At 38.7% G+C, this 27,946-nt stretch overlaps 1 protein-coding gene across 3 annotated transcripts in view; it reads left to right on the forward strand.

Annotated features, from left to right (window-relative positions):
* Positions 1 to 27,946, forward strand: part of KHDRBS2 (KH RNA binding domain containing, signal transduction associated 2) — a 274,351-nt gene that overhangs the window by 172,324 nt on the left and 74,081 nt on the right. For all 3 annotated transcript variants that reach the window (XR_012715334.1, XR_012715335.1, XM_075268390.1), the window contains 2 exons: positions 14,269 to 14,396; positions 21,321 to 21,513. Coding sequence is in view for 1 of the 3 variants with exons in the window: in XM_075268390.1 (XP_075124491.1) it covers positions 14,269 to 14,396; positions 21,321 to 21,513 (321 nt within the window). In the remaining 2 variants the exon portion in view is untranslated. The remainder of the gene's footprint in view (positions 1 to 14,268; positions 14,397 to 21,320; positions 21,514 to 27,946) is intronic.

Here is a 27,946-nt window from a genome sequence, read left to right on the forward strand (position 1 = left end):
CCCAATCTAAGCCATTCTAACCTAGCTGTTAAGAGGTGTTGAGGACTGTGGTTACATAAGGGCACACACATGGCAAATAGGCAGGTTTCAGATGGCCCAGGCAGATCACTAATAGAGAGCAGCACAAACAGCTCTCACAGTTTCCTTGTTCAACATCCAGGCACCTTATCCGAGTCTTTTTCTGGGCCATTTTCCAACGTTTAGCAGAGGGAAGTTTGGCGTCATGGAACAATCAGGTTAGAGTATGTAGGCCTCGTGGTTAAGTATTGCACTTCTCCATCTGATTGTGTGCTGATTTTTGGAGCCATCGCATATGACAGTCATCTCTAGTAAGGCTATAAGGGACACTTAACAGCTCAGGACATCCTGTGGCCATGGTAGGGTTTTCAAGTGGCATTTTATAAACTGGATAATGCAGAAACAGCAAGTTTTTTGGTTTTCTTGCCAATATATCGACCAGATTGCAACACCTACTTGATATATATATATATATATATATATATATATATATATATATATATATACTTACTCTGGAAGGCCGTTTTAACCCAAAGTGCTGCATAAAATCAAGCATATAGGTTTTCCTCTGTTAGACTAGCCGATGCCAGTATTTCAAAAACAGAACTGGCAACCTTGTGGGTTTTTCTGATGAACAGCATCAACAGTATACTGTGAATGGTGTGATTAAAGAAAAACATACAAAGTGAAAGGGAATCCTGTATACATAAAAAAAATTGTCGATTAAAGAGTGAGAGGATGATGTTGTCATTCTGACAATACAACACTAGTATTCCAACTAATGTGTCCTTATGCACAAGTCATCATTCATTAGCACGGATGGGATGTAACAGCAGATTTAATTGCTGTCTAAGGCTAAGTTCACATGGGGGGCAGTGGGGCGGATTTTGGCACTGAGAGTGACACGCGGAGCTGTGTCACTCTCGGGTCAAAACCCACCTGCCACGACTGTCATGGTCGCGGCTTCCCCTTCCGGAGTCGGCTCAAAAGTAAGGGCTGATACCGGCGGTTGCTGCCGCCAGGCAGACACCACGGCTCATTGAATCCACCTGAAGAAAGGGTAGCCAGCTTCTTTTTTCCGTGAGCGGCAAGGAACGGAATATGAAGTGGATTACGCACCATAATCTTCCCCCTCTGTGCCCGTGTGAATGGGCCCTAAGAATATGTTCACACATAGGAATTTAACACTGCATTTGTTGAGCAGAACGTTTCTGTTTTAGGAATTTGAAGCAAATTTTTTCTACTTAATTTTGACACTGAATTTGCTCCGGCTCCCGGAAAAAGAAGCAAAATGCTCATTCTTCAGGCCAATTCGCCTTGCGATTCGGCCTGAAGACACTCCCTCCTCCCGACTAGGCCCATTCATTGGGCCAAATCCAGAGCGGTGTGCGCAACTGGATGCCGATGCAGTGCATCGGTATTCAATCACAGCTACCCTTATTTTGGACCGAAACCTGAGGCGGCCTCCACCTCAGGTTCCAGTCCAAACTACTCCATGTAAACTTACCCTTAGAGGGGCAGAAGGAAACCAAGGTGAAGGAGATGGGTGTGGTGGAAAATCAAGTTCAGAGGTGAGGGAATAGGAAAATGTTCAAACATAGCAACAAAAACTCTAAGTAAGGAATCAGAAGTGAACATGTTTCCTGCACTGCAGCGTGCGAATGGAAGGCACAGACGTTTGAACGGGTGCCGACGTAACACTGATCTTCTAGAAGATAATACAAGGCAATATACACCAGCACACAGTACTTACAGGATTGGAATTTAATCCCATAGAGACACTGGGGCAAATTCATGCTAGAAAACTGGTATAGAGGGTTGATATTGAGGCACATATTAGTTGGCTCCGAACTGCGCCTCGCCTGTCACATTGTATAAATGTAGGCCATAATGGGAGAGATCAGGGCAGGCCGAGGGTCTGCAACTTCTTCTGTTGCCATGTGTTTGGATTTTGGGTAAAGTCAATTAAGTATATAAATAACTAGTATCACAGCGCTGGAGTTTGTAAGGAGTTTGTATGTTCTCCCCGTGTTTGCGTGGATTTCCTCCCATTCTGCAAAGACATACTGATAGGAAAAAAAAAATGTACATTGTGATCACTATATGGGGGTCACAATAGGCATTAATTAATTAATTAATTAAATAATTAATAACTAGTATCATATGTTTCCTTCCTTCAATTTTAACCCTTGGTCCTATTGCTTCAAGGGAGTACAGTAAACTGCTGAGGTAGGATACCATAGAACAAGCTACAATGGATTTACAACTGATTTTAATACTATTACTGAACTATTTGGTCAAACTGTCAATTGAACATAGGGCTTGCGTGATATTACCCCAAGAAAGTCTTACAGACATTTACTGAATTTCTGATTCTTTATGGTTTCTATTTCTGTGCCATTATAATGATAATTATACATAAAGAAATCACATTTAGGGAAGGGTTATTTTCATTGCCTTTTCTAGCTTGAAGCAGTGATTAGAAATACAAGATACATTTTGTGGATGTTTTTGCACAGAGCATTTTTCTACTGTGATTGCACTATTTGCTTTTAGCATTCTGAACAAATTTCTTTGTAACATGAAACTAAGTGAGGAACATTATTCACTGCTCTGTTGGAATGACTCCAAAGATGGCTTGCTGAAAAATAATCTTCCTTGCCCTTCAGTCTTTTATCCAGGGCAGTAAGATCACCCTTGTTCTGACATTTTAGTGTGAGTAATTGGTGCTGGTAGAATTTATTGTTTCTACCCTCTATTATTTTGGTCAACTGCAAGCAGGGGTACGTTCAGAAGTGGCTTATTGCATGATTTACGTCTAGTTCATGTTTTAACTCACGGGAGTGGGGTTGAGAAGTTAAATTTCTGTAGATGCCTTTTGAAAGAACTCACCACAACATGTAATAAAAATTATGTATCAGAGAAGGGTGACCAACACAATCTGTAGAACAAGGAATAAACCATAAAGTTGTATAAAATCAATGATATTAACCCCAGGACTGGTTTCCAATTTGCTATATGCACAAATAACAATAACTCAGCTTATTTTTCCCCAACTAATCTGCTTCTACCAATGTAGCTTTAAGAATCACTATTAAAAGTACATTTTTCTAGACTTCCTTTCATATATTGCAGAGAAATGTGTGTATCACATCGAAATGTTAGGTTTGAAACATTAAATGTAGTTATGTCATTGGCTAAAGATGCAAGATTTCAAGCTATAGCATACATTAGGTTTTTGTGTCCCTGAGAAAGAGATCTAAGTCACCCTGCGTCTACAATCCATTCAGTTAACCAACAAAGAAGGCAAATCATACTAAAATGAAGTGTATAATTAAGGTCAGATTGGGTGTTACTAGAAGAACATTGCTAATCTGAAGTGTTAATGGGGGTTTCCATGCTACGTAATTGGTGATTCATCCTTAGAATAGGTCATCAATTAAAAATGGGCAGGGGTGTTACACCCAGGATATATTCATCCTCTCACGACTTATGAACCACAGCGCCATACGTTAATATATCAGTTGTTCTTAATACTGCAGATGAAGCCATTCACTTGAATGGGACTGAGCTGCAATCAGTATTTGTGACCGGTGAATGTGATGTCACATGACCTGTGAGTGGGAGCAGAAATCAGAGAACCCCAGTGCCGCTTCAGACAGCTCATGCGCAGGTGTCCTGGTTGCTGAGTCTCCCACAGATCTGTATGTTTTACAGCTTTTGTGTGCTTTGCATATTAGATATGCACTTGACTATTACTAAAATACCGTCCCACTGCTGCAAAATCAGTATTTATATAAAAAAGAATATCATATAACTGCCTACATTATATTGTCTCTCACGTGATCACATATTCCTTTACACAGAGTCCATATAATTTTGCATTGTGCAACAGAGATTTTGCTGCCACCAGCAATTAAAGTTTAGAATTCCATTGACAGTAAGAGAGGTCAGTGTGCCAGAATACCTCTATTCATTGTGCGATTGTTTGATTAAATATACGATTTACCCTGATTCTCTGAATTTATGATTCTCATTGAAGACACAGCAAAAATAGAACATAGACAGCTGGAATTACTTGGGCATGGCGCATCATAGTGAATGCATGCAACTCTTTTCCATGACCAAGCTCTTCTGGTTCTCTTCTGGTTCTCTTTTCAGCTGGAATATGTTACCATGAAAACTACCCATCTGACACAAGTCCTACTGACAATCAAAGAAAATTTAGAGGTTTTAAAGTGAATAGTGGCAAAGAATACGTTTTAGTGAAATATGCTGCGTGATTCTCCTGTGGGTGTAAAATGTGTGAATATATTTTAGGCTGATAGGACACAATCCACCAGTCATGATAGGTGATTTCACCGCTTATCTACTCCCCCCTCTGTGGAATGACCTCTGCAGAGGTCAAAGAGAATGCCCAGATACCTCTCCCATAGAAGTCAATAGAGTCCGGTCCAGACCATCGTGTCTATGGCCCATGGTCCATCTGTATGTGACAGGACGTCACAAAATATTATAGACTTAGTATCAAGAGTTGAAATTTCAAGTATGATTAGGCTTTTTTTTAAATTTTGAAAATAATTCAAAAAATCATCATGAAAAATTATTAAAAAATACTTAACATAAAAACATGATTTAAACAATAAATAATTTTCTAATGTCACTTACCCTTTCACATCCTCATTGATGTGCGGTATTATATATCGCTAGAAAGTTATCAGTGCACTGTTGGGTTTCCTGGTATGAGCCCCAGAGTTGGAGATATTAGTGTAGTTAATTTCAGCACCAATATCTCCCTACTGTCAGAAAGGGGGGCCTTACAGCTCAGCATCATTGTTTGCCACTAAGGAACAACCCCTCTGATAGTACAAGTCTATGGAAGAATCCGGGGGGGGGGGGGGGGCTAAGAATTCCTCACAGGTAGGTTGTAAGGCCTGCCTTTCTGACAGTGGGGAGGTATCGGTCCTGAAACTAATGGCACTGATATTTCCAATCCTGGGGCCCATACTGAGAAAATCAACAGAGTGCTGAATTGAGTGCACTGTCAGGTTTCTAGAGGTTTATAATACCGCACATTGATAAGGATGCGAAGTCCTCTTTAAGTTAAAAGAAACTGTAATACCCAATAAGAGCAAGAAGACAATTTGGGGAGTTTGCTGTTTGGAAATTACTCATCTCCCTTAGACTATGACACAGATCCAACCATCCATGAAAATACTGTAAAATTCTGAAGTAAGATTCTGAAGTTACTTCCATAATAGAAATGTATGTCAGATTCACGGCATATGTTGTCTCATAGGTGCCGGTACCAACTTTGGGGAGCAAGTGAGCTTAGCTGTTTCCATAGCTCCTATATAAATGAATAGAGATGGGCATGCGCCTTTACAGCCACCTTATTACCTATTTAGTTATGGTAATGCGGTTGGTGGTTCCATGTTCTGAACAAAGGAGGAACCGGCACCTACAGCATCAGACAATTTTGATATATACTGTAGATATGACATACATGTCTCTAAGGGGATTAATCCTTTCTGTACATTATTATGATTGCTGCTGACTCATTGAGGTCTATCAAAGAGTTTTCTATACATGCCCTGTGTGGGTAGAGGTAATAGATAAGTGCTGACATATTCTGTCAGTAGCAGATGCAATAAGTCAGTGGTGTCATATACAAAGGATTGTAAGGGATGGACACAGACAGATGAGGACCCATGTGCAAGAACAGTTATGGTCCTCTTGTTTTTCCACATCTCAGCATAAAGCACTCCCTTACCTCACTCTAACCAGTAATTCTTAGCCATGAAGTTATATATTACCGTATTTTTCGGACTATAAGACGCACTTTTTTTCCCCAAAATTTGGGGGGAAAAGAAGGGTGCGTCTTATAGTCTGAATGTGGCGCCTGGCACCCGCTGTAATAGAGAGGCGGAAGCCGGCAAGGGATAGACGCCGGGGCCTGAGACATCGCTTCGCTCCTCTGCCCTGCATGAAGCCAGCAGCGGCAGCGGCGATGCTATTCCGCTCCTCCGTCCCCCCGCCGCTGGCTTCAGGCAGGGCAGAGGAGCGATGTCTCAGGCCCCGGCGCCTATCCCTCGCCGGCATCCGCTGTAATAGAGATGGCGTCTATCCCTCGCCGGCATCCGCCTCTCTAGTACAGCGGATGCCGGTCTGTAGTCTGTATCGGTGGCCCCTTCTCCCCCGGGGCCAGTCCCCACCGGCCCTGTACCTCTGAAGTTGCAGGCCGGCTCCTGCGCGGCGATATCGCAGGAGCCGACCTGTTCGGGTGACAGCCGGGAGCCTAATGAGGCTCCCAGGCCTGTCACGGCTATATTAGTATTGCGGCTGGTCTCTATGACCAGCCGTAATACTAATAGACAGAATGTCCCATAGACGGCAATACACTTGTATTGCCGTCTATGGGACTTGCAATCAAGTGACCGCAGGTTCAAGCCCCCAGGGGGGAATAAAATAGTAAAAAAAAAAAAAAAAAAAAGCTTTAAAAATATATAATAAAAATATGAAATAAATAAAAGTTCTAAATCACCTCCTGTTTTTTTTTTCAATACAAGGTGATCTAAGAAATAGACATTACCCAAAATGGTATAACTAAAAAGTACATCTGGCCCCGCAAAAAAAAACACTCTATGCATCCCCGTACAGCTGCAGGGTCACCTGTCAATGTGGCCTTGCAGCTGTTGCAAAACTACAACTCCCATATATTAAATATTTTACCATTTTTTGCTTCAAAATTTTTTTTCCCTATTTTCCTCCTCTAAAACCTAGGTGCGTCTTATATTTGATCATAGAAAGCTATTAAGCTTATAGGTGGAAAATAATGATTTGGTCAATAACTAGCAACTAGTTATTAGGTTTAGGGGGCTTTTTCACATTTTTGAAAAACTGCATTTTGGATTCACTCAGGTTATCTTTGTCTGATATTGAAATTTGTTTGATCTGAAGTATGAAAAAAAACAAAGGAAATCTCTAAGGGGTCAAATACTTTTTCATAGCACTGTAAATAGTTAAATAGATAGATAGATAGATAGATAGATAGATAGATAGATAGATAGATAGATAGACACATGCACATTTAACCCACTAGTAGTACAGGTGCTTGGTGGACAGAAACAGGCCCACGTCTCTTAACAAGAAAAATCTTTTATTTATTACATTCAAAAAGAAAAAGTGAAGAAACTTAAGAAGCTTTTATTAGCAACATGTGAGCAAGCAATCATGTGGCAACAAAAAGTCCTTAATCCAGAAAAATTACCAACATAAATCACGTTATTCTCACCAGCCGACTCTTTCAGGGTGCCCCTGCTCCTAGGGAACACACAGCAAGGATCTCCTTTCAGTCTCCTATTCTCAGATACACACACTCTGATGGCAAATAGAAAACCCTGGATGGGAGCGAACAAAAGTACAACATTTTCAAGTCAAATAACTTTAATCTTAAGAAAGGACATTGACTGACACAAGAAATGAACTTCTACCAAGGGGAATAAATTGTTGTCAAGAACTGCACAGTTTCAAGATGCTGAATAAGAAAAACATAACACATACTGAATGACAGTTGAAGTAAATGGATTAAAAGTTCAACAATAGCTTAGTTTTATAATAAAACATAATAAAACTATAAAAATATATTACTGCACACAGTGAGACTGAACGGGTTCCAGAGTTTAAAATGGAACAAATAAATGGAACTTCAGCAATTCCATCATATACTGTAGTTTTTTTTTAATAATTACTCAATTTGTTTACAAAAATAAGGTATTGTACTGCATTGTGCCGGTATCCTAAGTATCTGTTGCGAAACACCCGTGTCTTTGAAATCACAGCATGTCATTTATACCTGCAGGTTTCCATATAGATATAAGGTTGAGTTCACACAGAGTTTTTTGGTCAGGATTTTGAGGCCGTATTCACCTCAAAATCCTGACCAAAAAGACGGCTCCCATTGATTTCAATAGGAGCCAAACATGCTCATCCATTAGGCGGAGTCGCCTTGCAACTTCACCTGAAGACACTCCCTCCTCCCGACTAGGCCCATTCATTTGGGCCTAATCCAGAGCGGAGTGTGCGACTGGATGCCTCAGGTTCCGGACCAAAAAACCCAGTGTCAACCTGGCCTTTATAGAGGCAGAGAGTCCACAGAAGAAAATTCTGTGAAAATGCAATAAAAATTGTGATGTGTTTTTGTTGTGCTTTTTTCATTTCACTATGTGGTGCCTCAGCCTTAGGCCAAGGCTTCCCTTAGCGGGACGCAGGTTTCCTCAGCGGAATTTCTGCTTTTATTATACCCATAGGGAAACTGGAGGCATTTCTGTAGGTATATTTGACATACTGCAATTTCCAAAACAGTTGCGGTTTCAGAAATGGCAGCATGACTCCTGTCATGCAACCACAGATCACGGTGTCATCCTGCTACCCACTTACTAATGGAAAGGAATATATTGTAGATGCAATGTGACCTGTGGGTGCCTCGGCTTCAGAAATATCGAGCACTGTGTAACTGTTTAGTCCACACTTCTTGGTATAATCAAATAAGTAGTACTGAGAAAAGTATAGAAGGAAGCAAATACTTTATCACAGTACTCTATAAGCAGTTATCATAAAACATTGGTAAGTCATCAGATGAACTTTTGCCATTGAGTCACATTGAGATTGGTAGTGCAAAAAAAATGCATTAGTTGAATAAGTGATTTATGTAGTGGATATAATGTTTCCATTATAAGAAAATATTTATCACTTTATAGTATAGAAACTGCTGACACTGCTTGTGTAGTTGCGGAAACCCATTCATTATTGAATTGATTTAGTTAAAAAGCAATGCTTTACAAACTATTGGTGTACGTAAAGTATCTACTAAACCTCAATAATGGATAGTCTAGATATACTGTCTATTTATAACCATGCTAAAATGCTCACATAGTGACTTGCAACCTCAACCTACTGCAATGCATAAAAATAGGCAAGATATAGAGAAATTACTCAGTTTGTGTATTCCTGCTCCACATAGTATATGATCATATAAGACATACAGAAATTACTATTAACCCCTTAGTGACCCTTGACGTAACTGTACGTCATGGGTCGCATGGGGATGTATGGAGCGAGCTCACACGCTGAGCTCGCTCCATACAAGGCAGATGCCGGCTGTATAATACAGCCAGGACCTGCCACTAACAGCAGCGGTCAGTGCCCGAGCCGATCGCTGCTGTTAACCCTTTACACACTGCGGTCAAACGTGACCGCAGTGTGTAAACGGCGCCGGCGGCATGGGCGCCGCCATGTTTTGCCGATCGCCGCCCTCCTGAACGTCACATGAGGGCGGTGATCGGTTGCTATGACAGCCGGAAGCCTATTGAAGGCTTCCAGGCTTGTCTCTGCACGAGATCTATTAGACGATGCCAGAGGCATCGTCTAATAGAAGTGCTGCGATTTTCCTATTCACTGCAATACTGTAGTATTGCAGTGAATAGAATGAGCGATCAGACCCCCTAGGTTTCAAGGTACCTAAGGGGTCTGATCATAAATGTAACAGAAGAAAAAAAAAAGTTTTTAAAAGTATTAAAAAAATAAAAAAAAATATAAAAGTTCAAATCACCCCCCTTTCCCTAGATTAGCTATAAAAGTAATTAAAGAACATTAAACATAAACATATTAGGTATCCCCGCGCTCCAAAATGCCCGAACTATTAGTATATTAAAACATTTATCCCGTACTGCGAATGGCGTAGCGGCAAAAAAAATAAAAACAGCCAAAAAGTGTTTTTTTCAACACTTTGCCTCCTATAAAAAATTGAATAAAAAGTGATCAAACCATCAGATCTTTCCCCAAATGGTATCAATAGAAACGTCATCTTGTCCCGCATAAAAAGACACCACAACCAGCTCCATATATGGAAATATGAAAAAGTTACAGGTGTTAGAACATGATGACACAAATTTTTTTTTCTATTTTGCAAAAGTTTATCATTTTTTTAAAAGTATCAAAACATTTCAAATACTATATAAATTTGGTATCACCGCGTTCGTACTGACACGTAGAACACAGGTAACATGTCATTTGTACCAAATAGTGAACGCTGTAAAAATTAAACCCATAAGAAAATGGCGCAAATGCATTTTTTCTCCAATTGCACCTCATTCTGAATTTTTTTCCAGCTTCCCAGTACATTGCACAGCATATTGAATGGTGCCATTACAAAGTACAATTTGTCCCGCAAACAATAAGCCATCATGTGACTCTGTGAACTGAAAAATGAAAAAGTTATGGCTCTTGAAATGTGAGGAGGGAAAAATGAAAATGCGAAACCAAAAAATGGCCTGGTCCTTAAGGGGTTAATAGATAGTCAATAGTATTTGCTATACAAATTTTTTGCCACAACTATATTCATTTCTTTCTTTTTCTTTGCTTAATACAAATGCATATTGTTAAATTTCCAAGTCTAATCACAGTATACAAGAGGAGACTCATGTGAACATTTTTATATTGTTATGCCATAACAATAGTTATAAAGTTTTAGAATTAGGCTAAGGTCAAAATGCGCTGTGGAAAAAAACTGTGGCGGAAACGCATCATGGTTTTTCCCACAGTGCTTTTCACTGAAAGTCCACAGAGGTTACAAGTAATATGTGATATTAAGAGCACAGAGCAGGCTATCCGTATTTTTTTTCTTTACTCAGAACAAATAAATGTTCATTGTCAGTAGTTGGGGGAACCCAGTCAAATATTTGCTATAAGGCCCAGTCTTTTCTAGTTATGCCCCTGTGTGGAAACATAATAAACACTTATAGTCACTTTGCCTCACCTTTGGTGTTGTTGGGCTCTCTTGCAGTATGCAGCAATCCCTTGGTGTCCTTCTAGGTTACGAGCCCCAGGGAAATACTGAAGCCTGTGAATGGGCTTCAAAATTGACATAGGGGCATACTAATGTCATGATTAGAAATGAGCGAACGGCGTTCGATGGAATTGGTATTCAATCGAATATCAGGCTGTTCGATATATTCAATTTCAATCGAATAACACACAGCAAACGCAGTAAAAATTTGTATCCCATCCAACTAATCTGCCACGTTTTTTGCACCAATAACTGTGCAGGGGAGGTGTGACAGGAACTACAACAACGTAGGCATTGAAAACAAATTGGAAAAACCCATTGGGTGCAAGGCTAAATTAACTTAAAGGGCCTAAAACTCTGCTGGTAAGAGGCTGAAGTCACCTGAAAGGCCTCAATCTCTTCTGGTAGATCAGCTTAAGGGCCTCTAATTTAATTTGGAAGGGCTCACGTTAAGGGCTATAAAAGTGAATTTTTGAAGGTCTTACCGCATCACTCACTCACACACACACACACACACACACACACACATCACACACACACACACATCCACAATGACAGTTCAGGGTGGGTACTGTTGGATTTCCCATTGCCCATTCCATCTGTGGTTTTCATGGGCAATGTGATTTAAAGGGGTGCTTGGTAATGTTTCTTTAGCTTAAAATTTGGGTTTCTGTCTATCCAGTTGGGGAGTAAAGAAGGTTTACAGGTATTTTTCCACTTTCATAGTGGTTTTTTTGAGTGTGGAAAGTGTGTAGTTGATAGGCTGTGATGGTGGGGTGACTTGGGCTTGTTAGATGCCCCCAAGCATGCTTCCCCTGCTATCCCAGTTGCATTGCAGAGGTGTTGTCATCATTTCCTGAGGTGTCACAGTGGACTTGGTGACCCTTCTGAGTCGAATTTGGGTTTTCCCTGAAATGAACGGTTTTTCCCCATAGACTATAATGGGGTTCAATATTCGTTCGAATAGCCGAATATTGAAGGGCTATTCGAAACGAATATCGAATATTTCACTGTTCACTCATCTCTAGTCATGATACGTTAGCACAAGTGTCATGATGTCTCCTGGGCTTCCATTTATTATACCATTTATTATACTCTGGGGTCTGAAGAGATCCCAGAGTAAAATAATAGTTCATGGGTATAGATGGACGAACCTCTGTAGATTCATTTTAATTTTGGGTTTACATGGTGCAGACTCACGACTCATTTCTGCTGGAATGATCTCAGTGCAAATTACTGCTTAAATTGGCTTAAAACATAGCGTATGACACTGTCAAGGCTCCTGAGACTCTATCTAGCCAGTTCTTCAAGGCAAATGCAGCAAAGTTATGTCAAAGTGAACGTAACATGCATGTCTCTGGAAAAAGAAATGCATACAATCCCCTATTTTAGCTATACATTGTGCTTCTACTTAGTTTTACGCATTTTAGCATTTAAAAACTCTTTTTTTTTTTATAAAGGTGCTTGCATGTGGTTTTTTACACAGTGTACACAGTATATTAAAATTAATCCATTTTGATGACTTATAAGTGTTACAGGCTTGTTATTTTGGAGAAATATTTGAGGTTGTGTGCCTAGTGGTGAAAAGGAAGAAGTGGCTTTTCAAAACAAAAAGCCATCACAGGATCAAACAGAAAGCAAACAGACATTAGCATTGAAAAATCCAGTGGCAGTTTGTGTGTGTGTGTGTGTGTGTGTGTGTGTGTATGTGTGTGTGTGTATGTGTGTGTGTGTGGTATAGTAGAATGTGATGGAACAGGCCATGTTTTGTAGAATGGTGGCAGCTGTGGCAACATGAGTTGAAGCCAGTACATTATGGAAAAATATGATTGACCAGGCTGTAGGGCATATCTGGATGGCATTGGCAATATGAGTGGTAGTATGGCATAGAATAATATAATGTACCAGGCTACAGGACATGTCTGGCTGAGTGGTGGAAGTGTTGGTAGATGTGGCAATATGAATTGCTGAACCTGAAACTTATGGATATTTGGGACGAATCTGATTTTATTTGAATTTTTGTGCATTTTTTTATGTTGGTAACATGCTGTTTGTGAAGGACATATTTGTGTCACATGGATTGTATTGATACTGTTTCAGTGTTTCTCAGAATACGATACAAGTTCATGTTCATGCTAAAGATTATAATATATGAAAATTTTTTGTTCTTGACCATTATTTTTATATTGTTTTTTGTGTGCAAACCTCAGCTTGGTTGTGCGTTTTAGGCACTAATGTTTTATTGCATTTATATTTAAAATATAATTTCCATTAGTCACAAAGTAACATGAAAGTGAACATAGATATCAGCAGCCCAGCAAGACAACTTTAATTACTGGTTTCCTGCTTTCAAGAAATATGTAAGGCGTAGGGTTGCACTTACTGCTCAAGACATGTAATCCCTATACTTTATATGTTATTAATTCAGAATTTTCCATCATAAAAACTGATATTTGTTCCTTACAGTTCTAGAAATTTTATGAAAATATGTGCATGTTGACTTGGCCAAAATGAAATGTTTTTATTTTTAGGAGGTAAGGCTAGCACCAGCAATTGATCAACCTGAGCAGATACCGGGGACCAGAGTCCCTGTGGGACCCACTGAGGGTCTCCAATAAGTGCTTCCATCAATACATAAGCAGCGCCCCACCTCTAATGAGGCGAGGTGAGGCGCTCGCCTCAGGCGGAGCACGGGAGGGTGGCGGCAGCCTAGGTGATTTTTTTTTTTCTTTGAACCAGTGCAGAAGAGGTGTTGCTCTCCTTGCGCTGGTTCAGACGTCTATGTATCAGTTTAGGCGGCGTCATGCTGCCTACGCTGATACGTAGATGTCTGATGTCTGCCAAGAGAAGAGGATCGCGGAGGCAACGGGAGCAGCGTGATTGGTAAGTATAATAACATTTTTTTTTTTTTTTTTTTTTTTATAATAGGCCGCTACCTGCTGGAGTATCTGTAACACTGGCTGCCTCTGATTGAAGTTCTGAATCACACACCCCACCTGACACTGCCCTTCTGACATTACAGAGCTTAAATAGCACATCAGGCACCAAAATTAACTGCGCTTGTTGCTTGGGAATGGCGGAGGCTAGAAAAAAAATCCAACTGTGTTGAAATCAGTGGAACAGGATATATATATATATATATATATATATATATATATATATGATAAACTTTAGGGACAAAACACATTTACATATAATAACGCATTGTACAAGTTAAAGCGTGCCAAGTATATTATGTTTAGGGCTTTCAACTTGTTTCTGGATTCTCTCTGGGCACTAATAGACTTGTGGACATAAAACTGTAACTATATGCTTTTCAGAATTGTTCATTTAGTTTTGAGCTAAATTAATGTTGTGCTGAATGGTGTCTTTTAATTTAATAGTTTTTTTTTTCTATTTTGTAGGACTATAATGATGAAATACGTCAAGAACAATTAAGAGAGCTGTCGTATCTAAATGGTTCTGAGGAGTCCAATCGTGGTAAAGTAACAAGAGGTAGAGGGATTCGATTGGTGGCAACCACAGTTGCCAGGTAAGGAAATGTATTTCCCTTTTCAATCATAGGCAGAAAGTATACTCTCTCATAGGCACATTAGTTATACACAATTTTAAAAGTTTTTAAAGTAAATCTGTGAAATAATTTCTGACTCAAACCTTAGAGGAGATCATGACAGAGAGAGAAAGAGAAGTGGTGTGATATACTGTATAGGCTTATATGATTTGGAGCAATATTTCTAAGTAAATGCTTGCAGGACTCCTAGGAGAGACAGTGAGAGTCCTGGTTACCCCGCCCACTCAGGCATATAGACAGCTTTCTTTGTACCAGTGTGTATACACAGATGTTTATGTGGGCAGGAAATATAGGACTCTCAGCCTCACAGAAGTCAGGATTTTTGCTTCCCTTTAAACATGTAATAAATTAGATACCGTATTTTTCAGACTACAAGACGCACTTTTTTTCCACCAAATTTGGGGGAAAAAGAAGGGTGCGTCTTATAGTCCGAATGTGGCGCCTGGCATCCGCTGTACTAGAGAGACGGATGCCGGCAAGGGATAGATGCAGGTGCCGGGGCCTGAGACATCGCTGCGCTCCTCTGCCCTGCATGAAGCCAGCAGCAGGAGGAGTGATGCTATTCTGCTCCTCCGTGCCCCCGCCGCTGGCTTCATGCAGGGCAGAGGAGCGCAGCGATGTCTCAGGCCCCGGCACCTGTGATGGCGTCTATCCCTCGCCGGCATCCGCCTCTCTAGTACAGCGGATGCCGGTCTGTAGTCTGTATCGGCGGCCCCTTCTCCCCCGGGGCCGGTCCCCACCGGCCCCGTACCTCTGAAGTTACAGGCCGGCTCCTGCGCGGCGATATCGCAGGAGCCGACCTGTTCAGGTGAGAGCCGGGAGCCTAATGAGGCTCCCAGGCCTGTCACTGTTATATTAGCATTGCGGCTGGGTCTATGACCAGCCGTAATACTAATATACAGAATGTCCCATAGACGGCAATACAGTTGTATTGCCATCTATGGGACTTGCAATCAAGTGACCGCAGGTTTAAGCCCCCGGGGGGGAATAAAATAGTAAAAAAAAAAAAAAAAAAAAAAAAAGCTTTAAAAATATATAATAAAAATATGAAATAAAAGTTCTAAATCACCTTCTTTCCCTAGAATATATATAACAGTAGAAAATCATATATCATAAACCGCCGGGTTTTTTTTCAATACAAGGTGATCTAAGCAATAGATATTCCCCAAAATGGTAAACTAAAAAGTACATCTGGCCCCGCAAAAAAAAAAACAAAACAATCTATGCGTTCCCGTACAGCTGCAGGGTCACCTGTCAATGTGGCCTTGCAGCTGTTGCAAAACTACAACTCCCATATATTAAATATTTTACCATTTTTTGCTTCAAAAATTTTTTTCCCTATTTTCCTCCTCTAAAATTTATATGCCTCCCTAGTACAAAGTTGACACACTAGGTAAATACTGTCAAGGGATTCTTTTTGGTGTTGATCTTTTTATTATAGTGTGAATATACGTTTACAAATCCCACATTACATGTGAACAACCATAGAACATATAGGATATAAACTTTTTCAAGCTGATCATCAAAAGATACAAGCAAACACATATACATCTTACAAAATCTCATGTAAAGCTATGATATTATGAAATGGTTTTTTTAACCCCTAAAACTGTCTTAATTGCATTGCCCCACATTTGTCAAGGGGTATAGTGAGCATTTTGACCCCACAGCTGTTTCTCAGATTTTACTAACATTGGGATGTGATAATTAAAAATTACAAAAATGTCACTTTATCCCCAAATTTTTCATTTTCATGTGGTTAAAGGAGAAAAATCACCCCACAGTTTATTACACAATGTCTCATGAACACATCAGTACTCCATATGTGGTAAACTGTATGGGTTCATGGCAGGGCTGAGAATGGAAAGAGTGCTATTTGACTTATGGGGGGCAGATTTTGCTTGAATATGCCATTTCAATGACCAATATGTTATGCTCACTTTGTGTCAACAGAGACACACACTAAAACTTTTAGGCTGGGGCCCATGTTGTGAAGACACAGAATTTTTGCCATGGTGAAAATGCCACGCCAAAAAACACTGTGTTTTTCTGGCTAATCCCATCCCCACATTGCAGAAAAAAATATGCAGCGGAAAAAGTCTGGTTTTTGAAAATTGTAGCATGTCAATTATACCTACAGAAATGCTGGTGTTCCTGTTTAGGTATAATAGGGGCAGACATTCTGCAGAGGAAAACTGTGCGAATCTGCCTCAAAATTAACCTGCAAAAAGGCCTCCCATTCATTTTAATGGGAGTCCCTCACTTTTTTTTCCCGCTAGCGATTTTTTTAAGCTAGTGGGAAAAAGAAGCGATGTGCTCTGTCTTTCCGCGAATTCTGCGGCTGAGTCAGCCTCGGTGTTCACGGCTCGAGACACCCTCCTGCTTAGGCCCATGCATTCGGGCCTAATCAGGAGTGGGATTCTGCGACGAGTTGCCGATGCACTACAACGGCATCCAGTTGCAGCTAGCCGTGTGGAAAAGTCACATGGCAGAGAAGGTTTCTGCCATCTGAACATACCCTTAATCTGGAAAATTGCTGTTAGACTTGTAAGTCTTTTAATGCTTAAAATAAATTAAAGGACAGTTAAAAGATGATTCCAATACAAAGCAGAGATATGGTTGATAATTTTTATTAACATGTTTGGGTGGTATGAGTACCTGCCTGAAAGGCAAAACATTTCACATTTTGAAAATTTCCATCAAATTTCTTTTTTTTTCTTAACAAATTACTGCAAAAATCTTGAACAATGTTTACCACTAGCATGAAGTACAATGTGCTATGAAAAAAGCAATCTAAAAATCACTCTCAAAGTTATTGTCGCGTAAAGTGACATCAGTCGGATTTAAAATTTGGCCACATCCTTAACCACTTCAGTACCGGGCCAAGTTCTGTTTCAGGACCAGACACATTTACAGGTTTTTTGTATGTGCGGTTTTGAAGACTATAACATTTTTATCATTTGTGTTATTCAACCAATTTCTGCGATTTTTTTTTATATTGCTTTTATTTCTGTATGTTTAAAAATAAATAAATAAATTATATCCAGGAAAATATAAATAAAAGAGCAGAGAAAATGTGTCTGTTTTTTACTTTTCATTTCTTTGTATTCAATAGCAAAGTGCCACTAAAAAGCTTTATAAAATAGTTTTTCCTCTCTGTGATAGTAACTTTTATTTTGTATTGTGTCATCAGAGGTGGGGCTAGAATCTGTAATAAGAGCATGTTATTTATTTAATTATTATTTAAACTTATTTTACTTGAAGTTGTTTGCTTGTTTTTTACTTTTCTATTCATTTTATTTATTTTATATTGTGTCCCCATAAGGTCTTAATAAACCTTTGGGGACATCTGACCAATATTTTTTTGGTGGGGAGGGGCTGATTTCTCCTGTAACTGGGGCTGATACCTTAGCCCCAGTTACAGCTGGAATACAGCCTCCTGCCTATATCTACAGAGCTGATCTGGGTCTTCTAGCACCCAGGAACTCTAACAGCATCAGATCCTTGCAGCCACAACACGGCGACTCCCATAGCTGTGTACACAGCGCTCATTGATCGCTGTGTATACAGTAATTTGCAAGGCAGGGACAGTAATAAACCTTCCCTCCCTTCTCTGGGTGAACTCCAGCTGTAGTTACAGCCGACTTCCCGTCTCTGCAGTTGCACTATTTCGTGCAGCTCCTCAAAACTTCAAGGGCATACCGGTACCTCAGTTCAAAAAGAGACAACCACTTCTGGATCTGTATATACTCTATGGGCGCTCTAGAAGTGGTTAAAGTAGATTTATTCTGCATACTAAAACAATTAACTAGCACCAAAGTACTTACAATACAAAAACCTCAGACTGCCACCTTGATATGTGGTTAGTTTGCCCTCCCTCAAATCATAATAAACATATTGTATATACGCCTGAGGAAGTCTGAGGCGATACACTTCCCCTCCCTTCTCCCATGATGTATGGTATACACATTGTTTCAAGATATGCCATTTTGTTATTTTGTGATGCATGGTTGTGTTTGTTATGGTGGCTTAAGCTACATGTAATATTTTGTGATGATCGAGGTACTATATGTCTATTATGTTTTGGAGGGCGAGGGAAAGACTAACCACGTATCATGGAGGCAGTCTGAATTTTTTTCTATTGTAAGTACTTTTGTGCTTTTTAATTGTTTTCAAAAAAATTTCTCTCTCAATAAATTTGTTTTTGTTTTTAATTATGTGAATTAATTTTTCCATTTAAGCCATATGCATACCTGTCTTCTTATATTCCAATCAAAAGCCTTGACCATGTCAAGGGAAAGGACTGTATAATCAACCACATTATGTATTTCACTATAATCTCCACAGATCTAAAACCCATCTAATCCAAATGCACCAAAATCGAGATTACAGAGACAATTCCATTTCAGACAGTTCTTTGTTTTAATATCAATATGATCAATGCTTCCTGAGATAGCTTTCAGAGTCTTCATTCACAACATCCCCTTTTTCAATGGATCTCAGTGGGAGGTGTAAGCTTCAGTTAAAAGTGAAAAAAAAAAACTCCTTGTATTTTGATTTGTATTGTGTTGGTCTGCTGTTTGCTTTTAATATACAGTAGCTTCAATTTTATCATGCTCCTCTAAAGTTCAGAATGCTTCTCAGAATCCTAGAAATAATAAGCATAGTTCACGATGTTAGGGTATAGTCTTTATGATGACCATCCATTACAAGAACTATCGAATTTGGTCTTCAGAGCAAGTTATTTAGGTGTTATCTTACTATTGTTACTTGCCACACCTGGCTCTAGCTCTGACTCTATTGGCTGGTTATGGTTTCTTCTGATGTCTCTAGTGAAGTATTTCAACCGTAAATTTTTAAGTATTGGCAACCTTAGTGTATTTTTGCTTTGTTATTGTATATAGTCCCTTGTTTTTTCCTTTTCTGGATATTATTGCCTGTGACCCTTTTATTTCAATGGTTATGAGGGTCTCCCTAGGTTTAACATCTTGGCTGCTAAAGTCTGATGCTGACCCTTTGCGACTTTAAAAACATAGGCTTTTTTGCAACCTGCTTCAGCTGCTAATGTAACCTTCCACATTTACCTCAGACTATACATCTTCGCCTGCTGGTTCTTGCAGTGCAGTTACCGCAAATCAGATATACTGCAGTTCTGGTAAACGTAGCCTAAGGTGTATCCTGTAAGAAAGACAGAAGATAAGTAGGTTAACTGTCAAGACAATGACTCTCCTAGATTCTACATCCTAGGTTAATCTACACCAAAGTACAGTTTACTACTTTCATTCCAGCTTTTGAATTAATTCAGTTCAAACTTATGCTAGGTTCACACTAGCGTTCGGCAGTCCGTTCTGTGGTTTCCGTCTTCTGCATGCAGAAGACGGAAACCTGTCAGATCGGGTCCACCCGTGAGCGGTGGTGAACGTTTTATGCTCTCCGCCGCAAAACCGTTTTTTATTTTTTAATCGGACACAGAGTACTGCATGTCCGACTGTGTCCGGTTTAAAAAAAAAACGGTTTTGCGGCGGAGAGCATAAAACGCTCACCGCCACTCACGGCTGGACGTCTTTCAAACCCATTGAAATGAATGAGTATGAAAAATTCCTGTAGGTTTCCGTCTCCTGCCTCTGTTTTGTGCAGGAAACGGAAACCTGCAGAACGGAGACTGGGCGCAGATGTGAAGGAGCCCTTATTCTTTTAAGATTTGCATTATGTCATAAATGTAATTTTTATTAATCAACATTTATAATGTCTTTAATCAAAAACAAAATACCAACTTTAACATATTCTCCGCCAAGCTTCACTGATGGGTATAGACATGGTTCAAAGACTCTTGCATTATGTAATTGTTTCATTATCTATCACAATCCTTGCCTTATGTTACTTAGATTTATACTCATCAGTGCATAACATTTTACCAGTTTGCAAATATTGGTCCTTTTTCTCTATATCCTCATCTGAGTAATGGCTTTTTAACAGCTACACATCCTTTACAGCATTCTCACAGCAGAAAGATGGACAGTGGCACATGGATGTTTTTCACATTTTATGTTATAGTGAAGCTTTATTATTCTTCCTTTTCTGGAAGATGAAAGCTTTAGTGCTATTTATCTGAAAGAAATAATTTTGGTAGTCTACAAAGCTTTTATAGGGTCCTCTAAGTGCCATTTTGTTTTGCGTTTTTAATTACTTTTGCTCCTGCTTTCTATTATACTTTATGTAGACATTCACTGAACTTTTGTATGTGTTTTTCTAACACTAAAAAATTATTAGCATTTAGAATTCCATAAAAAATTACAGTATGAGTCCATCCTGCACCTCAGAATAAAAAGAGGTTTAGTGAGAAACCATGGAACGAAAACTGACATGCAATATTATGGAGGTATTCTGCATTATAAGTATTTCTTCTAGAGTTTTCTTTAATGAAATGATAAACACGAACATATTTCTTTTTATTTCCTAAGTGTAGAATGTTTTATTTTAGAAGAATTATTTTAATAAACAATATAGAAGGTTTTGGATTAGTGCAGGCCAAATCTTCTGATGCAGTTAGAACACTTAACATTTTTATAATATTGTTTCATTTTTGCAGTTATGATAAAATATCCTCCCCCAACATAACTCAACTCAAACACTTTAAGTCCATCTGTTTAACTTGTAAAAATACAAAATTAACCTTACCTACCTTATATTTGAAAAACATAAGCATGAGATATAATACAGAAAGCAACCAAGTCAGTTTAAATAGTTTAGAAGTGCCAGGATAAATGAAATAGTTTCTAAGCCTTGATCCTTGTAATATATTATTTTTTCCAGTAAAAAAGTGAAGAAACAGAAATCGGGAGATAGAAGTCAGCAATATCAAGTTAGATCTTTTTTGTGTTTTAGGAGTCGAGGAGGAACCATTTCACATCCTCTTCCGGGACGTGGCACACCAGTACCCAGAAGTTCTCCAGTGTCACGAGGAGCATTGCCTCTACCACCTGTAGCTCGTGGCGTTGCTGTAGCACGGGCAAGGGGAATTCCTACAGCACCCAGCTTTAGAGCACCACCACCTGCCATTGAAACCTATGATGATTATGTAAGTTATATAATGTTTTATTGATAAAAACGTCATTAGCTTTACAATGCAATACTGACACTTTTAATGGTTTACATTATTATTAACTACACTCCTTGAGATTGCAGCTAGTGTAAAAGTATGTGGTGTGGGTATAAAGCTTTACAACTTTACAAATAGCTTAAAAGAAGTTTATCACCTGTATGATAACCAGCAGGAGCCGAGCTGACACACAGGAATGAGTCCATGCCACAAATGCTAGAGATGGATAACTCTTATCCCTGGCAGTTTAACCCTTTCATGCAGATATTAATAGCAACCATGGCATGCAAAGTGGCTAAATAGGGGGAAGGGGTTCCCACTGCCAGCCACTCAGCCCTCCTTAGCTCGATCTTGAGGTGGTGAGGAATTGCATGGCAACTGGAGGCCTGGCTATGGCCTGCTGTTCCGTCATGTATGGAAGACTATTAGAATCAGCTTGGTCTGATAGACTAAATGTCAGTGGTGTAATGAAGTAATATGAATATATTATGTAAACAATCAAGAGATTGTATTTTCTAGTCCCCTAGTGGGACTAAATAAAACTGTAAAAGATGGTTTAAAATATTTTTAAAAAGTAAAAAAATAGCAGATCAAATATTTCCACACAGCACAAAACTTTTTATTTTAAAAATAAAATAAACAAAACAACACACAATTGATATCGCCGCATCCGAAATAACCTGCGCTAAAAAGTTAGCACATTCATCGAGTGAATGTTGTAACCAAAATACATAAAAGCTAGCACAAGACAACATAACTCAATTGAGAATTAAAAAATGTTTGACTCTTTAGAATATGGCAATGCAAAAACTAAATATTTTTTTTAATGTGTTTTTATTGTTCAAAGGTAGTAAAACTGAAAAATAATTTAATAAATTAGGGTTTACTGTAATAATACTGACCCACAGAATAAAGTTAGCATAGAATTTATACCTTATGGAAAGAATGAAAAAAAAATAAACCAAAAAGTGATGAATTTATATTTTGTTGTTTTCCCCTCCGACACAAAAAAGAAAAGTTCTGTAATACGTTAAGTGTACTCAAACAATGGTTCTATTAAAAATTACAACTTTGCTCATATAGATGTCACTAAAAATTACAAAGTTATAGCCTTCAAGAAACAGGAATGGAAAATCCCCCCAAAAAATATGCCTCGTCCTGAAGGCCAAAATAGCTTGTGTCATTAAGGGGTTAATGAAACGACTGCAATTATGTATCTCAACTGATTCTATATGGGAACTTTGAGAAAACAACAGCTTGAAGTTTCTGGTGCCAATTAACTGAATCTACTGCTAGAGACTTGGAGATGGTCTTTCTTCCTTGGTTATCTATAGAAATACTTTGAGGCAGCTTTATTGTTCTTGTCTTGTAATGTAAGCAGCCCAGCGATAAATTCTAATGCATACCAATTTTGTTGCCTTGAAGTTGCCCAACAGAATCAGTGAAGATATTACAAAAAGAGTAAAAAATATATGTTTACAATAAATGTATTTCCTCTTTTGGAATTGCAGATGACATAAATGCTTCTGTATAAAGCTATTTATGAAATTAAACAATTGAGAAGTGCAGGAATAAGACATGAACATATACGTCTAGCATTATTTGATTAAATCTCAAATTATATTTAGTGGAATCAGAACAGCTGGATGGCATATTGATTAAATAAAACTGATTAGATATTATGCCAGCAGCACTTACATGAAGAGCTAAGGCTCAGCTGACAAGCATCTGGTGATACTTGAAAAATGCAATTGTATTTCTGTAATAGCAGTAAAGTGTGAAAGATTTTATTATGTGAACATGTGAGTGCTTTAGCTGAGCATCATATAGCTAGGGTAGGCTAGTAACCAAAATTGCTGTTCCTTCTTGATGTGCATCACTGCCATTGTTCCTGCCAGCATTCAAAACAAAATAAAACATGATATAAAATAATTGCTTTTGTAATTGTAACAGAATTTTTTTTCAAATCAAGGTTTCCTTGCGATGATTATTAAGTTGATTGTACTAGCAGCGAAGGTTGTATGGAAAGAGCAACAATAAAGTTCTACACATTTGTGCAGCTTCTTATTCCTTAGACTTAATCATTACGATGCTGCTGCTGTATATTCTTTTTTGTCATTAAGGCTGGGGCCCCATGTGACATTCCACCACAGCCAAACAGCGGTGTTTTACAGTTCCTGCAAATGCAATCCCTTCCACGCACTGCACAAAAATACATGCAGTGGAAATGCTGGGGTTTGCGAAACCAACATGTCAATTTCCAGCATGTTAATTATACCTATGGAAATGCCAGTGGTTTCCCTATGGGTATAACTGAAGCAAAAAGTCCACAGAGGAAAACCCTATGGTCTTTCTGTGAAAAGCACTGAAGGAAAACCGTGAAGCGTTTCTGCTGCAGTTTGTCCAGCAGCACTTTTTGACTGTGGCACATTACCTGTATGCGGGACCTTAACCTATATGGGAGTTTGGTGATCTTCTAAAATGCAAATAAAGGAATTGGGTTCTAAAATTAAAAAAATGAGCGATGTATAAATTTAGCAAAATCTATGCAAATGAAGATTATGCCAAGTATATTAGATTTCTGATTATTTCATTCTCATTAGTATTGGCTGAACATTCATCACATTTCTCTAAATTTCATTTTCTTAATTGCAAATTGTGACTGAAATAAACATAAGCTGTTGACTGTACAAGTCTTCAAATGTGCTGAACCATTCATCTGAAGAACTGAAGAAAGGCCCTAATCTGGTGGAGTCTTTCTCCCCTCTAAAAGCTCCTTTTTCCCGTGACCTTTATATTAACTTTTCTTTTTATTTTCCTAGTTTTTTATTAAGCTAGTTGAATATGCATAGGAATGAAGCATGATGAGGAAGAATAAGCTATGCAAATTACTATATAGTTTTGTAGTGTTAGGGGGCATTCACACGGAGGAAGTAGGCGTGGATTCTGGCACTATAACTTGCGGCAGAATCAGTGCTGAAAAAAAGCCTGCCATTAACTTCAGTGGGTTCTGTTTTCCACGCGGAACCCATTGAAATCAATAGGACAAAAATCCTCCCATTGATTTCAATGGGTTCTATGCGGAAAACGGAACCCATTGAAGTCAATGGGAGGATTTTTTTTTTAGTGGTGATTCTGCCACGAATTATCGTTTGAGAATCAGCACCAACTTTATTTGTGTGAATGTCCCCATAGATTCAGTGAAATTTGTATTTTATTCAGGTAAATCTCTGCTAATTCTGAAACTAAGAGTCTAGTAGGTTATCCTACTAAACAGTTGACAGCTACCGGTATCTCTGTATACATACTTATACATGGAACCCTAAACATAGAAAAAGCAGGGATGTCAATCAGTACATCTTAAAGGGGTACATAATTATTTTTAAATTTGTAGATAATTAAAAGTTAAACATTTTGCAAATATAATTAAACATTTTGCAGAGTTTTAAAGATTTTCTCTAAATATTTTGTGGTCACAGTCCTGTTGTCTTGATCGTTTGCCAGTGGATACGACCATGAATTTAGGAACTTTCTAAGGTCAGAAAATCATCCATGATTTCCTTATTGTAGCCGGGATATCTTCTCATACATGTAGTGTCCGTGTCTGATGACCCTGCTACAATAAGAAAATCATGGCTGGGTTAATGACAAGTCCCAGACCATAGAAAGTTTCTGCATTAGTGGTTGTAACCATTGGCAACTGATCAAGATAACAGACCGTCACCACTAAGATGGTTAGAGAAAATCTTTAGAACTTTGCAGAATTTTTAATTACTTATATTTGCAAAAATGTTTAACTTTTAATTATCTACAAATATAGATATGATTATGTACATGGGAATACCCGTTTAAGTTATACCGTATCTATTTCCATAAAACTACAGTATATATCTGTATATTCATCACCTTCAGCTCTGTAACAACCTGCCCACAGAGTTTGCAATAGTTGCTTTAATAGGTTTGCTTTAATATTCCATACTTTTTTATGACAAGTTTAAAAATTTGTAGACTAAAAGAGTTAGTCCCTTCTGGACAACCCTTACTTATATAAAAGTGTGCTGGTTGCTTAAACCCACAGTGATTAACCGTTAGCCTCCTGCGTAAGCTACACATGGCTATTCAATGGTTTTCAAGTAGCACTGTAATGAAATTCAGTTGTATACAACGGCTAGTAGATGGAAGGGCCGCCTTTTATCTCGTTCTATACTGTATATAGGAGACTTTTGTTCTGTGTAGTAAAAAAAAAAAAAATCCCCCTAAAAATAAAAGACTAAACACAAAGACAAGCATATTGCCAAGTCATTGTTCAGAAGTCTTTGGTTGTTTCACTCAGCCGCTTCTGTGTTATTTTGCTATAACAGATGTGGCTCTCCAAATGAAACAACCACCCTTGGGTACCACGGCAGTCATTGTAGGCAATATCCTTTCACAGCTGCATTTCCCAAACTGATCTTGGCTCAACATAACTGGTTTCGCTGCATCATAGATCACTATGATCACTTGGTACATTGTCCAAACTGTCCATGCTTTTATGCACTACTGTGCATAGTTACAAACATAAAGTGGTTTTCCCTCAACAGATATTAAAAAGAACTCAATATAATGTCTGATATTTAGATTTCTAGTAACCAGAGATTTCTTGAACAAATTGGCTATGCACCTTTTGCTTTGCTTTGACACATTATCACCGCTGATCAGATACTGCCCCATGCAAAACATACTACACAGACATATTACATATAATTTGTAAGGTAAACCCACTTTAAAACCTTTCAGTTCTCCTGGCGTTACTGTTTTAATAAATTGTTTTCCACATGAAGACACAATGACAATATCCAATTTCTTGGAACTCTCTTAACATATATTTACATGTGGTAAAATCAGTACCAGTACCTGAATTGGGTTGTTGTGGTAGCAAACACATGGATTTCTGCAAGCCCCATTCAGATAGAAGGAACCATCACAGGAATTTCTGTGATACATCTGCCATAATTTCCATATGAATTATCAATTTGATGTGTTCCTGTTGCTGTTTACCTGGCTAAGATAAATATTGTTTCCATGAAAAATCCCTTAAAGAGAACCTGTCACCAGGAGATTGCAGCACAGTCTGCAGGTAGTATATTATAGAGGAGCTGAGCAGATTGATGTATAGGTTGGTTGGAAAATATTCAGCAGATTTTATATTAAACTATTAAAACCTCTTTAAATCTTCTTCTTTGCTAGAGGTAAGTGATTGACAGCCATCTCTGTATAAATACTCATAGAGGGTAGACTGTCCATGGCTGATAGGACCGCCTCTTTGACTTTCAGTTGTGGGAGGTGCCTGGCTTGTGAACAGATAAAAGTGACACATCGTTTCCTTCACAGGGGAAGAATTTGACATTCAGAATTTCATCAATTGCAAATCCAAGGGGGTGGTCTATGTGCCATTCTGTGATTGTCCCCTGGAATATGTTGGCAAAACAGAAGGCAAATTCAGGAAGAGAATAGAGGATCACTTCAATGACACTCTTAATGACAGGGACATCCCAATTGTACATCATGTACATCTAAAATACAGAGGTAACTCTAAGGCCATTATACAGTATGTTCCCTTTCCTGACTGACTGTAGGTGGATCTACAGATTTGTGGGTAGTTCTGTGTGATGTATCAGCTACCCACTTCTTGGATTAGATTATGTCTGATACACACCCAGGGGATAGTGGAGCATGTCCCATAAAAAATCTCTCTCCCCTCTCCCTCTCTGTGGTCACCGCTGATTGTTGCTGATATGCACCAGGTTGTCTCTGCAGCTCCATGATGAGCCAATAAATAGACGGTGAAACATGTTGAAGGGGAAGGGAAAATAACAGGCTGCAGGTAGGGATTGTACGTTAGTGTAAGGAGAGGGGTCCAGAGACCTTGAGGAGGTCACTCTTAACAGCACTTGGATCTGCCTCTTCTGGTCATGATTGGGCCAGATAATTGATGCCATAGTTAGCACAGCAGAATGAATGAAGGGGCCAGGATAATTTATTGCTGGAAACTCGATGTGAAATGTAAATTGAGTATATACTCTCAACTACCAGTTCTAACTATGATAAAATCCATATTTGTAGGGTACGCCTCTGGGTGTACTCGGTGTGATTGTGCACCAGTCTAGTTCCCTTGTATACCTGTGCTTCTATTAGAGTGCACTGGATGTGATTGTGAACCATTTTTATTCCATCATTTCTCTACCACTACTATATTTGGAACCTATGTTCCTAACTACTTAAACTATAATCACGTACACTTCCCAAAAGCTCTTTCTTCATTTATCATTTTGTTTTTAGACTTTACTAATAAAATTTCATTTTTATGGGAGAGTTGCTCTTTTTATGTGTTGTAATTGATTCCAAGAAATGACCAAGTACCAGGCGAACCTTG

This window comes from Leptodactylus fuscus, chromosome 3, assembly GCF_031893055.1.
Source record: "Leptodactylus fuscus isolate aLepFus1 chromosome 3, aLepFus1.hap2, whole genome shotgun sequence".
In the NCBI taxonomy this organism is placed as follows: Eukaryota; Metazoa; Chordata; class Amphibia; order Anura; family Leptodactylidae; genus Leptodactylus; species Leptodactylus fuscus.